At 36.5% G+C, this 16,326-nt stretch overlaps 1 protein-coding gene across 2 annotated transcripts in view; it reads left to right on the top strand.

Annotated features, from left to right (window-relative positions):
* The first annotated feature begins 5,376 nt into the window (after nucleotides 1-5,376).
* LOC134799288 (homeobox protein Nkx-2.1-like) overlaps nucleotides 5,377-16,326 on the top strand; it is a 62,442-nt gene continuing 51,492 nt past the window's right edge. The window contains exons 1-3 of one of the 2 annotated variants that reach the window (XM_063771667.1): nucleotides 5,507-5,635; nucleotides 8,544-8,694; nucleotides 16,000-16,190. In XM_063771667.1, the coding sequence (XP_063627737.1) occupies nucleotides 8,621-8,694; nucleotides 16,000-16,190 (265 nt within the window). In that variant the 5' untranslated portion in view covers nucleotides 5,507-5,635; nucleotides 8,544-8,620. Of the gene's footprint in view, nucleotides 5,636-8,543; nucleotides 8,695-15,999; nucleotides 16,191-16,326 lie in introns of both variants that reach the window. The other variant, XM_063771666.1, reaches the window with a different exon arrangement.

The following is a 16,326-nucleotide window of genomic DNA, read 5'->3' as shown; positions in this document are numbered from 1 at the left end:
AGTACTTTAGTTAATGTGAATGTGATCTGTGTGTGTGTGAATACCATCTCACTCCATCACACCATCCCTACTCATCCGATTCATGACTATTTTTCTTCTTACTACATTTCACGGTACTTATTAAATTGTAAATTGTGTTGTAATTTGTAAGTAACTGAAAAAAAAAAATTTGGTACAAGTTTTTATTGCCGACTGTACTTTTGCACTACGATAATCAACTACTCATCGAGAGGATAATAATTTAACTAGGCCAAACACGACGGATGAAAGAAATAGATTATTTGACAGTATGGTACTGTTTTCGGTGATTGTCATTATTCAAATTAAGAAAATCAAATCTGTAAAGATATTTTTTCTCGTCTGCTGGCAGTGGCGGAACCGGAAGCTGGTTACTGGCTTCACGCATTACCATCAGCCAATATTGGCACCCTGCTCGACAAGACGACCCTCACTCTTGCCACCTGCTTACGACTGGGCACCAAAACTAACGAGCCCCACCGCTGCCGCTGTGGCACAATGGTAGACGATCTGGGTCACCACGGCTTGTCTTGCCAGAGGAGCGCCGGCCGTATCTCCCGCCACGCATCCTTGAATGATGTCATCCGTAGGGCGCTTGCTTCCGTCAGCGTGCCGGCCATACTTGAGCCGAACGGTATCGCACGCGACGACGGCAAGCGGCCCGACGGGATGTCACTCATTCCGTGGAAGCTGGGGAGGACGCTTGTGTGGGACGCCACCTGCGTTGACACGCTCGCGCCGTCCCACCTACAGGCGACCTCCGTCAAGGCGGGGGCTGCGGCCACAACAGCAGAACTAAACAAGCGGCGCAAATATGCTGTCCTCGGCGAGGGCTACATATTTGCACCGTTCGGAGTCGAAACTCTGGGTCCGTGGGGGCCCAGTGCGAAGTCTTTATATAAAGAAATTTCCGAGCGCCTTATAGATGCGTCTGGTGACCAGAGGGCTGGCAGCTACTTCGGCCAGAGACTAAGTCTGGCCATCCAACGAGGTAACGCTGCCAGCCTACTGGGCACCATAACTCATGTCAGCGACCTAGGGAGCATTTTTTATTTATAAGTTTATTTATAAGTTCATTTATGTTCATTTATAAGTCTATTTATATGATTATTTTAAGTTTTATATTCCATGTAGTTTAGTTTTATTATTGTTTAGACGCAAAATTAAAGTGTGGTATAATGTAATAAGTAAGTAGATTAAATAATACTTACAGTTTATGTAATAATAGGTGTATGTAATCGAAAAGTAAGCTTGATCGTAAAGTTTCTAATGTCACTGAAAATGTAAACGTATTTACGGCACATTAGCAGTAAATCTTATTCTGTAACATGCAATGTAAATCTGTTATGACACCATTTTTGTAAATGTTTTTATGGAAGACAGATTATAAACTGAAATTTGGAGCATTAACTGAAAAGCAGAATCTGTCATGTGAGTTGTAAGCATGTTTTTGTCATGCAATGTGTAAACATATTTAAATGTAAAGGTATTTTTGTAACACTCAACTGTAAAGGTATTTTTGACCTCGACTGTACTGGGACCGCGTCAAGCACCAGAACGTTTACCTTAGGTACATTTTTATTAGGCTTCCGAACCTCAAAAAAAAAACGGAACCCTTATAGGATCACTTTGTTGTCCGTCCGTCCGTCCGTCTGTCTGTCAAGACCCTTTACCTCGACAACGCGTGGAGGTATCGAGTTGAAATTAAACCCATATACTCAGGTCTACAGCCCCTTGAACCTGTGAAAAAATCAGACTTCTAAGTTAACGTAAAAAATAGATAAGGCCCGTTTATACCGCATAAAACCGTATATTTCGGCACTCTCAAGCGAATCAAATTTATAGACCTAGAACTATGAATTTGGCAAGTAATATCGTCTTACACTACAATTACAGGGAAAAATCTGAATACAAATTGTAAAAAATAAAAATAAGTTAAGTATTTCGAAAATAATCGAACTAATTAAAATGATTTTAGATTTACGCTTCAGAGATAATTATTTACTTACAAACTAAATAATTCTACAATAATTATTACACTTATGGACAAGACGAACACAAAAAAAAGTTTAATTACTAATTTTGAAATTACTTTAGGTGCTGCAATCCAGTAATAAACCTTTTTTTGTGTTCCTCTAAATTTGTCCATGAGTAGGTACAGTCAAGGGCAAAAAAATCTATACATTTCTTCACCTTAACCCATTGCAATAAGGTGAAAAAATGTATACATCTTTTTGCCCTTGACTGTATCTATTATATTACCCAAGTAAGTACCTACCTACATGTCAAACATTTATACATTCATAAAAAAATGCTAAGTTAGATATCTAATACCTTTAAACGAGCCATTCTTGTTTATTTATACATAATATATATTTCGGGGATCTCGGAAACGGCTCTAATGATTTCGATGAAATTTGCTATAGGTATAGGGGTTTTCGGGGGCGATAAATCGACCTAGCTAGGTTTTATCTCTGAGAAAACGCGCAATTTTGAGTTTTTATATGTTTTTCGAGCAAAGCTTGGTCTCCCAGATATTATATTTATATTCATGATAAAATTATAAAAGACCACATCAAATAAATTAATTTCTCTCTAATTACCAAATCCAACAAAAAGTTACAAAGCCTGTTACAACCTGCATGAAAGGCAATACAAAAAACCTACAATATGGTGGCATCTTACATCGCTGTTGGTATTCTATATTTTGGTAGAAATCCGATTTTTTAAAATCATACTTTCAAGCTTAAACAACAATCCCATCCGGAAGAAAACGCGAAACTTGTAGCTTATTTAGGTAAGAAATAAAGTGTATTCTACAGAACTTTCGATTCCGATGCTCCAAGGTAAAGGGGAGCCATGGTGTCGAATTTATCTACGTTTTTGTAACATATACCTACAGGGTGTAAATCCAATACGGGCGAATATTTAAATGCATCACCATTTATCATAAGACCTAAGAAGTACTTATATTGAGATACATGTTGCTTAGAAATACTTACAATGAAAATATTCACCATACAAAATAATTCGGCCTGCAATGTAAAACAACTCACAAGTTACGAGATACGAGTTTTTAAAGTTACTGTCAATTCTTGTTGATTTTGTTTGCGGTACATTGATGCTTGTTAAATTTTTAAAAATTAATTACAGGGTCATAATTAAGTGTAACTTAAAAATATTTCTTAATTAATGATTACACGGATAAATTAAATATCTGGTTTGTATATTGTACCTACCTATTCGTATATAATAGAAATACCCAGCAACCTAACTAGTGAAAATTAGGTCTTAACCTAAGGTAGGTATTTTTGTTTCCTAATTCCGGAAGAAACACCAAAAGCAGGTATTTATTGGTCAACAAACAATGAATCTGAAATACTTATATAAAACTACTTTATATGTATACAGTGTGGAAAGATATGTCGGGCCCTGGAAGGAAACTACCTTAAATCCTTAAGTTGGCTCATTTTACTTAAAAAAGACATTCTTTTATTTTTAAAAAGAAACAAAACTGCATTCAATGATTTTTAAAAATTCGTTTGTCTCGACCGGGAATCGAACAGAGTAAAACTTCTAAAAAATATACCTACACTCGCTATTTTTTTCTACTAGTCGATCCAGTTAATGTTAATGATAACATTTCTCCAAGAAACATTAGGTCTTACACTCGTCTGTCGTACTAAATATCCATAAAATCGAATATTTAGTACTCAAGAATATTTTTAGACAAGCGAAATTGAAGAAAAAAAGAAAAATCTTGTTTCTTTTTAAAATAAAGGAATGTCTCGTTTAAGTAAAATGAGCTAACTTAAGGATTTAAGGTAGTTTCCCTCCAGGGCCCAACTTATTTTTCCACCCTGTACCTATATAAAATTAATACCTAAAATTAAAAACTAAACTAATCTAAATTAAAATACGTCTAAATAAGGCAATTAAAAGATAGAATAGAATAATAATAGAGTAATTAAAATAGGTACCTTATTATCATAGTTGTGGGTAACTAGTACGTAGTTTAAATAGGCATCTAATAATAAGAAAAGAAAAGATGTGTGAGATGTTTCAACAATAATGTTTTAAGTACCTAAATATTATACTATAGGTTATTATACCTATATATTAATATTTCCCAAAATATTAAGCGCAGATCTTATTAGGTACAGGTACAAATTTTTTACTAAAAACAATTGCACAACAATTGTCATGTCATGGCACTTGATATGGGTTCCTGTAAATTGACATGTCGGTACCTATGTAGGTAATTTGTACTGCAATCATAATTAGGATGTTGCCATTCTAAACTACCTAAATGTTAACTTTTTACAAGAAGTTAAGAATTAACGATAGATAAGGTCATAGATAAGGAAACCTTATCGCGAATAGGCATAGGTTAAGGTCTATAGGGTCATTGCGCTAGTTTCCGTCCTAGTTTTCGTCCACTTGACGGAGTAGCAAATTATATGACCTATAGCCCCCTTAGGTACCTATTTTAATTTTAATTCGCTACCTGGAAGATATCATTTTTATGTAAGTATCTATTGTTTAGACATTAAGGATTCCAATAGGTAAGTCCAAATTTGTGCGGCAACGTAGGTTTATATTCAAATTCGTCAAGGGGACGAAAACTAAAGCAGGACGGAAGCTAGCGCAATCCTACATGGTGAGTGAAAAGTTTTTCACCATGTTGCAATCTTAGATACAAAAGGTACTAAACAAAGAGTACACTGCAGAAGTTCATAGCAGTTTTCATTAATGTCAAATTTCTTCTATTTTTTTTAAGTTTTATTACTTCCTGCCTAAAATAACCAATAAATTAATTGAAAGTGCAAAAATATGAATAAACAACAATAATTTAAAATCAAGTAGATTAATATACCTATTCCGATACATATTCTTACTTAGAATAGGTATCTATAGTACATTTATGAGAGTAGGTAGTAATAGGTCAAGCCGCATGTAAAACTTTTAAAACATTTAAATAGTAACATAGCGATACACACATAGAGTAATACGTACCTATAAATGTGAACATAGAAAAAAGTGCCAAACCACAGACTAACAGAACCGTAATCAACCGTAACAAACTCCATGACAGCGATACATAGACAATGTAATATCGAACGCAACGAATTGTTTCATTAGGACGGCCCGTGCACGAGTGAGCCGGGCCGGCGAGACGCGATAATTAGCGGAGCGCGCCCCGCCACGGAGCGGCCGGCCCCTCGGCCTCCGCCAATAGCCGCGCCGCGCCGCGCCCACAGGGCGCCCGCGCCCGCGCGGGGCGGGGCCGCTCGAGTGCCGTAACCCGCGCCGGGGGCTCCGGCCGCCACTCTCGCCCCGAGAGCCACTAGAGGCTGAGCCGTCGAGTGGCGTCGAGTGTGGCCGGTCGGATGTCCGCGGAGGGCGGCGGCTACTCGCCGTGTCCGGCGGAGGCGCTGCCGGAACTGAGCGCCGCCGAGCTGGCGATGAGCTTATCGCCCAAGTCCGCGCTGCTGCAGCAGAACCTGTCGCAGCTGCAACTGCAGCACAGCACGCCCTTCTCCGTGACCGACATCCTGTCGCCGATCGAGGAGTATCGCAAGCTGGAGCTCGCCAACAACCCGCCGTCGCCGTACAGGTGCGTCGATCGATCGAGGGGGGGACCCTCCACCCGCTGATTTTTCGAGTGGCGAAGGTCCCGCCGAGAGTGCTCGAGCGGCGCTCGCCGCCGAAGGATATAGTTCGGTGACGTTTGTTTGTGCAGGTATGTTATGTTGTGATCGCCGGTCAAGTGGCGAGTGATGTGCGCCGACGCCTAGCCATGCGTGAGTGCCTCTAGGTAGGTACTTAGCCTTCTCTTAGCTCCTCTTCGCAAACTCTTGTGCTTCAAAAGTTATACAATTATTTCAATGACACTTATTGCAATTTGAGTGGTGATCGGGTTACCGATAAAGCTCGTGGTCTATGGATCGAACTTTGCGGCACTCCAATACTGATACGTGATTTATTATGGATACCTACAAGTGTTATGCTCCCAAGACTTAAAATATTTTAAGCAAACAAGAACAATCACTAGACTAGGTATTTACTTAAAAGCATAAAAGCTTAAAAGCATAAACATTGTTTGATTGATTGATTGATAAATAACGAAAATACAATTGATTACAAAATTAAAAAAAAAAATACATAGTTACTTAAAACATTTCTTTTACTGCGCTCTAATCAACGGCAATCGACTCGTTTTATTTTAGTGAAATAAAAGTGTGCACTAAAACTACCTACAATATTTAGTGAATTACCATAAAAATAAACAAACATTGTTGTTACAAAACCGTAATGTCAATTTTTAAATTGCCGTTAATTTGTAATATTCCATATTGCTACAGTACCAGCAAACCAGCCAAATACCTAATGACCCCATGCGTCGGTTAACTAGATATTATCCTGTACTGTGCTTGCTCTGCACTGGACCATCAATATCATCATTAAATAATATGTTATTGTTATTCAAAAATGGCGTAATCTAATACATACCTGTACCTATTTAGGTACCAATTATTAACTAATGCCTAGGCATAAACGTTAGAAATCCAATTAGAAGCCGTTGTAAACTAAAATGATTCCGTAATTATTCAGTGTCAAAGATTATTAAATATATAAATTAAACACGACTGTGAATATTACCGACTGAATAGGTACCATAATATAGGTTAGTTATTTAATTATGTTTTATTTAGGTATAGGAATATTGAGATTGTATTATGCAATAAAGTTCCTCATAAAGCGCTTTCATATAGGACATATAGGTGATGGTCATTATTATCTTCAGAGTTTAGCTTAATTTTTATTTTTAAAAAATATAACAAAAAAATTAAATAATACAACTTTACCTTATTTCGTTTCGTTACATAATTGATTTTGAATCAAACCCAATCATTTAACGAAATGTAACACGGAATAATTTTTGGGCAAAAATTACGATTAAGGATTAGAAGCATAATTTGCTTTGTAGGTATCGTATTATCTATCTACTGTTTTTATTTTTACTTAGTAGGTAACTTATTATATTAGATGAAATATTACATTTGTATAGGTAACTCAAAGTAAAGCCATTTTGCAATAAATAATTAAATTCATAGGTTCATTCAATCTAGCAATTTTCATAGTAGGTATGAGATACCAACACCTTGTTAAATATTTATTTAATAGTAATTTTAAGGACTCTACATAACTTAAGCGTACAGTATAAAAAATTATTACCATCTCTATGGTAAACTCACACGAGCATCCTTATATCTTTATTGACATTGCCAATACGGACAAGTAGGTAGGTATGTTGGTTCTTGGTAGTTACAGCAGTAGGTAGGTATGACGTAACGCCATCAACAGCTTTTCAACACTAAATTACATGCGCAAGAGTGTTTGTTCTGCCCATAAGAGCCGTGGACTCACACATTTGGGTAAACACGATGTTAATTCTCGCACTTTGGTTTAGTTTGGAAAAATACAAGAAGTGCTGTTTTTTTAGTGAAAATTTACACGCGTGCTCTGTCCGTGTTTTACTTGGCTAGGTGTACATAGGTAGGTTTGGCAGCTACTTACAGTTTGTTCGGTGATGAAATTGAGTAAATTATGTAGGGTCATTGCGTCAGTTTACCGTCCGGTGCCATTTCATTATTAATTTGGTACTTGAGAAATATATTTTTTATGTAGATAGATGTATTATTTAGATATTAAGGATTGCAATAAGTCCAAATTTGTGCAGCAATGAAGGTTTATATTCAAAGTTCGTCAAGTGGACGAAAACTGGAGCCGGACGAAAACTAGCACAATGACCCTGTTTGTATTCTTTTACCAATTTTGATGATTAGTCCTTCTATTAAAATATAGCGTTTGGCAACAACAAAATATACACAACTTGTTTAAAATAGTTTAATAATAAATTACCGAACTTTTCCTAAAATTATAAGTTATTTTCAAAATATCCATCAATTTTAATTTTGATGTTTACACACAATATAAACAAGATATTAACTTTAAAAACAAATTAAAACGAAATAGGTACCCATAACTGTTTTTTTCTTCTGTTTTGCATCTTTTTACTGAGGTGTGCCAATAAAGAGTATTCTATAGGTACCTACTATTCTACTAATATAAAAAAAACATCAATAATTACCTATGATTCGCGCTGTTATCATGTGTGCCGAACAGTGGCGGCGCGTCTAGGTTGTTCGTAGGCAAGCCGTAGCTATTAAGTTGCCCTTCCTTTTCTTCATAAGTTTAAAGAAAATGGCCCAAGAGCCTGAATATCAGAGAAGCCGATGGGCATCGAGTTCTATGGACGCTCCGCCACTGGTGCCGAATTAAATATCTTCAGCGTCTGGCAAAATTAAGGACTACAGTTATTCAAACTACGAATTCTTTGACATCTTCCATTCTTTTAAAACAATAATCCCTATTTCTTTATTTAACGTCCAATCATTTTGTACTATTAAATCTTCGAAATCAGCTAAAGTCGTTTGTCCAAGCTATGTCCCATTCGCCAGACGCTGAGCGGCGCACCCCGCACACGCACCGGCCCCGTCGGCCTCGTTGACCCCGTCGGACTCTAGAGGCCTAGGACATGCAGGACCCGGTCTGGTTCGGGCACGAGCTGCCGCGCAGCCTCTTGTACCATATCGATGCTGAGACGGCTAAGTAAGTGATAAATACCTACTTAACTACTTACTTATAAAATAGTAAATTTGAAAGCTAATGATTTATACAGTGGAAACTGGATAAGTGGAACCTGGGTTAGTGGAAAACCTCTTTAAGTGGACCCAAGTTCTCGGTTCCAGACCCTTGGCATCGAATTACCTCTATAAGTGGAATTTTGGGACCTCTATAAGCGGCATCCATTTTTTCGAAAATTTCTTATTTTTACCTCTGTAACTGGAAGCAGCCGTCTCCGAAACCTCTATGAGTGGAATAGCTCGGCGTTATAAAATTTGTATTTTTAATAAACCGTCACAAGGAGGGTAGTTTGTTTCGTTAACATTATGGTTCGTGTTTTAACTACGTATTTTGTATGAGATCATACATCGTTCAGTTTTTTTTGCATTAAAGTACAATCGGTACATTGATTTATTTAACCATACTGGTTTCTCTTGCATAAATAAATATTAGGAGTGATTTTGTTTTTGTAATTTTGAAAATTGTATACGAGTAGGTACTGTGGATTATTTACAGTATTGCTTTTTTTAAAGTCAGGATTACATACCTATTTTTGTTAATACATACATATCTACATACATATTTAATAAAAGATGATTATTTAAGTCTTGATCATACCATACGTGACCTCTATAAGCGACATTACTAGCATCCACAACCTCTGTTAGCGAGAGCCTCTGTAAGTGAGAAATGGTTTTATTTGAACCTGGTTTAGTGGAAAACTGGATAAATGGAAAACCTGGATAAGCGGAACTAAACAGCCGGTCCCTTGCGATTCCACTTATCCAGTTTCCACTGTATATGTACCTAGGTACTGAAACACATTCTAAAATTTGTCGCATTGCTATTTGAGAGATCGTGTGGAAAATTAATATTTAAGGAGCATCTAATATATATATGTGACGTCCCACGGTCAAAGGTACCTTATGGCGGGTATGGAGTTATGCATACCCCAGTAATCTACAATAAATAAGCTATCGACAACACAAAAGATCAACCTTCTAGGTTGCGTAGTTACAGAGATATGATTTTTTGAAAATAATGTTGTGAAATGAGCAACTTTACGATAGAGAAGTTTTAAGTTTAGCCGCCTAAAAAACTATGTTCCTGAAGTAAGTTACATAGTTGAGTACAAATAATAATACCTTATATATCTGAGATTAAAAAAATATTGCGACTTGTTCTGTAATGGAAATAGAAACTTTTGATATCGACTGATTTATGTGTATACTAACCAATCTCTTGAAAATAAAGTTTTATTTCATTTTCACGATTGATTGCAATGAGCTCTCAAGATTTAAATTTTATCTGTTAGAAAACGACACTGACAGACAGTTTAAGCAAAAAACAATACCGATTTAGAGGTGAAAATGTATTTTCTGACTTTTTCATATAAAATCACAAAATTGAATATTTTTACTTTTAATGTGACACACAATCAATTTTTCTGAGCACATATGAAAGAAATTCTGTCATTCAAATGAAATAAATCCTAAAACCCCAACTAAATACTATATTTAACCCCTTATGCCACTTTAAACTTACATAACAATAACAGTATTTGCTCCATACATTTACGAAAAGGTACCTTATGGAAATAAATCTAATAATACATCACTACAAAATATCAATCATATTTCAGTTTATCTTTTATGAATAGAAAATATTAATTTACATTAAACTGCCCCAAATTTAATTAGTTCTTCGTCATACTAATCTTAAAAAGACCAATAATTTGTATGTAATGAAAAGGTACCTTGTGATTAAGTTACATGATGAGGCATGATGATGATGGAACAGTTAGGATAAACTAATAATATTTTGGGGTTAAGATGGTATAAATCGTCTATTTCTTATCAATAATATATTTCGGTTGCTATTGAAGATAAGCGGCATTGAGGTTCAATGACCTCAGATATTCCATAAGGTAATGCGTCGGGTATTGGCATTTTTCAGCAAACCAATGGCTGATTTACTGCATGCGACCAAACCAAATGAAGATTATTCTAGTTAAGAAAGACTTGATGAGAGTAACTTTGGTATAATAGCAGGCTACTTGGATTTGTGATGTCGGTCTATGTACGGTTATAATATTTGCGAGGCGCCCCAACCAGAACTGAAATTATCAAATTAGTTTTGCAGAATGCTAATACAGTTCTCTACCAAACTTCTTTTCCCGTATTGACTAGTTTTTTTGGGAATTTTCAATCTTTTTTCCATAAGGTACCTTTTCTACTAAACTCTGAGACGACATTACTAGGCTTATAACTAACTTATAACAAAAATAAAAACAGGTAAACAAACGTTACACATTAAGGTTTCAGATCACACAATAAAAAAAAATTGAGCATTTTTTCACCTCTTTACAAAACATTTCATATCTCCGAAACTAGAAACCCTCATAAGGTACCTTTTCCCGTGGAACGTCACATATATTCATAAAAACATTGCTATTAAATATCATTATTTTACCGTCACATGGGCGAAAGATGAAAAACGTTAGGTATAATATTCACTCTTCATTATCTTATTGTTTTCGGGGGCCCTTGCGGATACACTTCGACCCATATATATTCACTCTTCATTACTTTTCTGTTGTTACAATATAATAAATAGTTCTTGTAGTAACGAAACGGCCAGGCCCCAATTTCACCACGGTGACAGGTGCGACAATTGTAAAATCACTGTTGCTGACGTCACAGGCATCTATGGGCTACGGTTACCACTTACCATCGGGCGGGCCGTATTCCTGTTTGCCACCATCATTGTATTATTTAAAAAATCTTTATTATATCGGAAAAAAACAGATATTTCTTTTGCGAAGTTTCTGACAATTGTCAAGATTTAGAAGAATTGTAGGTAATTCTTGACAGGTAATGAGTTATATGTCGGAATTTCGTGACAACTGTAGTGTTTCTTGTGACAATTGTCATAAACTTAGCAAGAGAAATATCTGTTTTTTTCCGATATAATAAAGTTTTTTTTTAATAAAACAATGATGGTGGCAAACAGGAATACGGCCCGCCCGATGGTAAGCGGTAAACGTAGCCCATGGATGCCTGTGACGTCAGCAACAGTGATGTTTTACAATTGTCGCACCTGTCACCGTGGTGAAATTGGAGCCAGGACACAATAATTTTGACTAAGGTGTAGAGTTTGTGAAGTTAGGGCTTGTAGAAGTTGTCTGATAACTTTTTGACAGTGCGAGCCAAATGGTCTCGTCTTGGCAACATTTTACATGAAAATGTTTTTGGTGAGATCTAAAATACTCCAAATATTCTCTTAAATGTTTCGTGATTGGTGCCGTTACCTACTTTAAGTACTTAAGCACCCATTTAATTAGGTTACTGATATACATTTAATATATTTTAAACAGACTTTTTTGAAAAACCTACGTTTTCAATGTACTATGATCATTTGATCAAGGTATTCGTGTTGCCTACTTAACTATCATCAGTCGCCTTAATTATAGCTGCTAAACTGAAGCTTAATCATTTAAAACTGCGAAGATAATTCTTGGCCAAGTACCAAGTTCTCTATTCAACTAAAACAACAACTGACAATTAACAAAATTAACAAAGCACCAGCAGAATCGAAAGATAACAGAGTTAAATCAATTAAAATTATCCCCAATTATAACGTCCTAACCTAAAACGGTTGGCGGGAATTTTCCCGCCCTGTCAAAACTCAATTTGTCAAGTCAAACATCGTAATGGCGGAGGGTGTTTTATCGTCGGCACGCTAATCTCTATTTAGGTGCTTTAAGGTTTAAATTCACAGGTCGGTGGTATGAATGGTCCCGTTAGAGGGCGCGGAGATTAAATTGTGTAAATAGGGATTAAGCAGATAAGCTGTGCATTGTCTAGTAGGATGGCGCCGGGCCGATGCGTGTGGCTGATTTGGGTCAACCCATGGTCTAGTAGCAGAAGTAAAAAAAACTGTCGTGCACTCGACAGTTTTTTTTGCGACGTACGACTGTCACTTTCAGGAAGGGATTTTTGATCACTTCTTTATGTGTCCGTTATAATCCTCTTTTGCTTAGTTGGATGCAAAATGACGTGTCAATTGATTTCTCAGTTCACGCGCAATCACAAATCACAACGTTTAAAATTAGTCTTACGGCTTACCTTCTCAAACCTTTCGTACCGTAAAACGGGGTGAGTAGGTTTCGCGGGGAGCTATGGGTTATGAATGGGGAGAGAAGGATTGAGAGGGCGGTGAGGTGGGTTTTTAAGGCTACTGCTACAAAAATAATGTATTCCAATTTAAAATGGAGCTATAGTAATATTCATAATAAAAAAAATTGATCCAACAATCTTCCAAAATCACCTTTGTATGAAAAACCCTCTCACCCCAAATACGGGGTGAGGTGGGTTTTCCTCTTTATCGTCAAAGTTATGAAATGGAACTACCCAAAATAAAATACAAACTAAAATACAAACGTCCGAACCACTTATTATATACACCATTCAGTTTTCACATATAAAAATAAAATTTTATCGAGGTTTGAAAGTCAGATTTCACCCAACTCACCCCATTTTACGGTACCTAACATGTCGTTTTATTCCAATCAATTTTTTTATACTTATAAGGCGTAAAGATAAAGATAATTATATTAATTAAGTGCTTAGGAACTTACAGAAGTAAGCTAAGCCAGAAGGTTAAGCTGTCCAAATACTTGGACCATACACAGACTTAGAGTTCTCAATTGTCTTTTTTGTTGGTGATACAAAATTACAAATGCTCACAATTCTTTTTATCATTTTTTATATTAATTACATTTTCATAAGTCATACAGATGTATAATATCTATTTATTGTAGAAACTCGTGTTGTTTCGAAACACTACTGAGCGATATAGCTCAATGAACGCATGCTAGGCCCATAACCTACAAACGAAAACCATTTACATCGGAACCATTCACTGCTAACGTTGTAGGTACTAGCTTCCTGGTTGAGGTCAAAATCCTCATTGGGGTCGCAATTAGTGCTGGTACCTATTAAAAGCGAAGCTAGTAACTATAGTGCTCATACAAGAGAGAGCGCTTTGCAGTTTCTGTAGTGTATGTCCTTTCGTGTAGTTCCATGCAAATATTGCAAATACTTAACTAAAGTGGTTTATAAGAAGAGATGCTGTTGATTTGCGTAGGAGGTTCCATTGAGTACATAGCTCATTCTGCAAATACACCACAATGTGAAGCAGTCATTTATAAAATTGTATTCAACATAATAATGGAAGTCTATAGTCCGACAAGAAATAGTAGAAAATTATTGAGGGCGCCACTTCATACGGAACTGTCACATTTTTGACGTAAAATTCTTAAACATGGCAGCAATTTAGTATGGAAAATTTTTAGTTCCATTTTATTTAATTTGTACTATTTTATGTCGCACTATACGTTAAAGATTTTGATGTACTTGTGGATTCTAATCTAATGGTTAACGGCGATTGTTGACAATGATGGCCTAAAATTATATCGGTACCACAAATAAAAAAATACAAACAAAACAAACTCTTTAGACTATAGGTAATCGGCGGTGTCGGCGGTAAATGAAATATTATGGAACACTGCGCAATAGCCATCGTAGGTATAGGTTTAATTAAAATAGGTTTCAAATGTCACAAAAACTTGTACATATGCTTACATTTGATTTTAATTAAATATTTAAAAATATTTTTTTCTTAAATTAGGGGAGATGTGGGTATAATGATCCCTTTAAGGGAGAAACTTTACTGTGTTCACAGTTGGAGACAAAAACACAAGATTTAGGTCTTTATGAATAGTCCGTTTACTTAACTAAAACTAAGTATTAACTGCATACTTATTTCTCGTGTTTTTTATATATTTAAATAATTATGTTATGTTTTCTAAAGGTTTAGTAAAGGATTATTTTATACATAGGTATGTATAAAACGATCCCTAGGGTAGACTTAAAATAATCACAGATGATTCCTTTGTAATACCTATCAAGGTTTCTTCGTCTTAATCATTTAAGTCAGTCGATTCCAGCGTTTATTTATTGAAAACATCGATAAAAATATAACTTTCAAAAAACTTGCGTCAGTATAAACATCGTTAAAGTATAGATAAACATCATTAAGATCCGACAGTGAAACATAATTTGAATAAAACGTAACATGCTAAAAGTAATGGAATTCGGAAAATAGGCATACTTACCGTAGATTAGACATATATTTTTTTAATTATTTCCTAATAAAATCTCGCTGCATGCTGGTACCGTCATGACACTTTAAGAGGCAACTGGCGGGGTCACGGGGCATACGTTTATTGCATATTTAGATAGATGGCACCCGTAGTTGCTCAGATACGATGGGGAATCATTTTACTCCGAGGGATCATTATACCCACATGTCCCCTACTTTTATGACAAACCTAACAAACTTGACAAACAAACCAAACCTTACTCTGCGGAGTACCGTAAAACGGGGTGAGTAGGTTTCGCGGGGAGAGGTGGGTTATGAATGGGGGGAGAAGGTTTGAGAGGGGGGTGAGAAGGGATTTTAAGGCTACTGCTACAAAAATAATGTATTCCAATTTAAAATGGAGCTATAGTAATACGCATAATAAAAAAAAATCGATCCAACAATCTCCCAAAATCACCTTTGTATGAAAACCCCTCTCACCCCAAATACGAGGCACTACGGGGTGAGGTGGGTTTTCCTCTTTATCGTCAAAGTTATGAAATGGAACTACCCAAAATAAATTAAAAACTAAAATACAAAAACGTCCGGAACACTTATTATATAATACACCATTTAGTTTTCATATGTAAAAATAAAATGTTATCGAGGTTTGAATTTCAGTTTTGACCCTACTCACCCCATTTTACGGTACACATAAAAATGGCATTCTCACGCCGGAATATTTGTTGTTCCCATATGGTATTGCAACATTTTACCTTTGAAATTGTCTTGAACATGACACACGCCAACTCAATGACATTGTGTGGGCGTACAAACACCACAAAGAGCAAAGATGACCGTTTAACATAACAATTATCAGGGTTAGATTGGTTCAATAACGACAGAACAAGATACGGAATTAACTCTTCTGAATTACAAACTAAGGGTTAAGCATAGAAAAAGCTATCCCGTTTTAAGATGATAGCTGCCAGACGCCTAGATTTCGTAATAAGAGCGGCATTGTATTAAAGATATTTCTATTGACAAAGCTGGTTTGCCAGAGTTTATGTAGAATAATATTTTAACGTGCCCTGGAATTACCCCTTTTGAAATAACCCAAGTCCTAACGATCTTTTCCCTCCCCAGGTCAAACTCCTCCGGCAGCAGTATCAACTCCCCGCTCGGCGGGGGCTCGTGCATGGCGGGCAACCCGTACGCCGTGCCGCTGTACGGGCAACCCGTGCAGGGCTACGGCTGCGCACCTTCGGACCTGCCGCACTACGGAGACATGCGCGGGGCCTCGTGGTACCCCGCATCCAACGACCCCAGGTTTGCCAGTGAGTGATTCATACAGGTCTTTCAAAACACAGATTTAGACAGGGTCGCCATGTACAGAGTTAGTTCAACAACCATGAATACGCTATGGATATGACTGAAAACGTTTTCGAATAGGGTTTCATCAGCAAAATATTA

The sequence above is a fragment of the Cydia splendana genome, chromosome 18 (assembly GCF_910591565.1).
Source record: "Cydia splendana chromosome 18, ilCydSple1.2, whole genome shotgun sequence".
Lineage (NCBI taxonomy): Eukaryota > Metazoa > Arthropoda > Insecta > Lepidoptera > Tortricidae > Cydia > Cydia splendana.
Note: the sequence above shows the minus strand (reverse complement) of the source record. Positions and strands in the feature narration are given on the sequence as shown.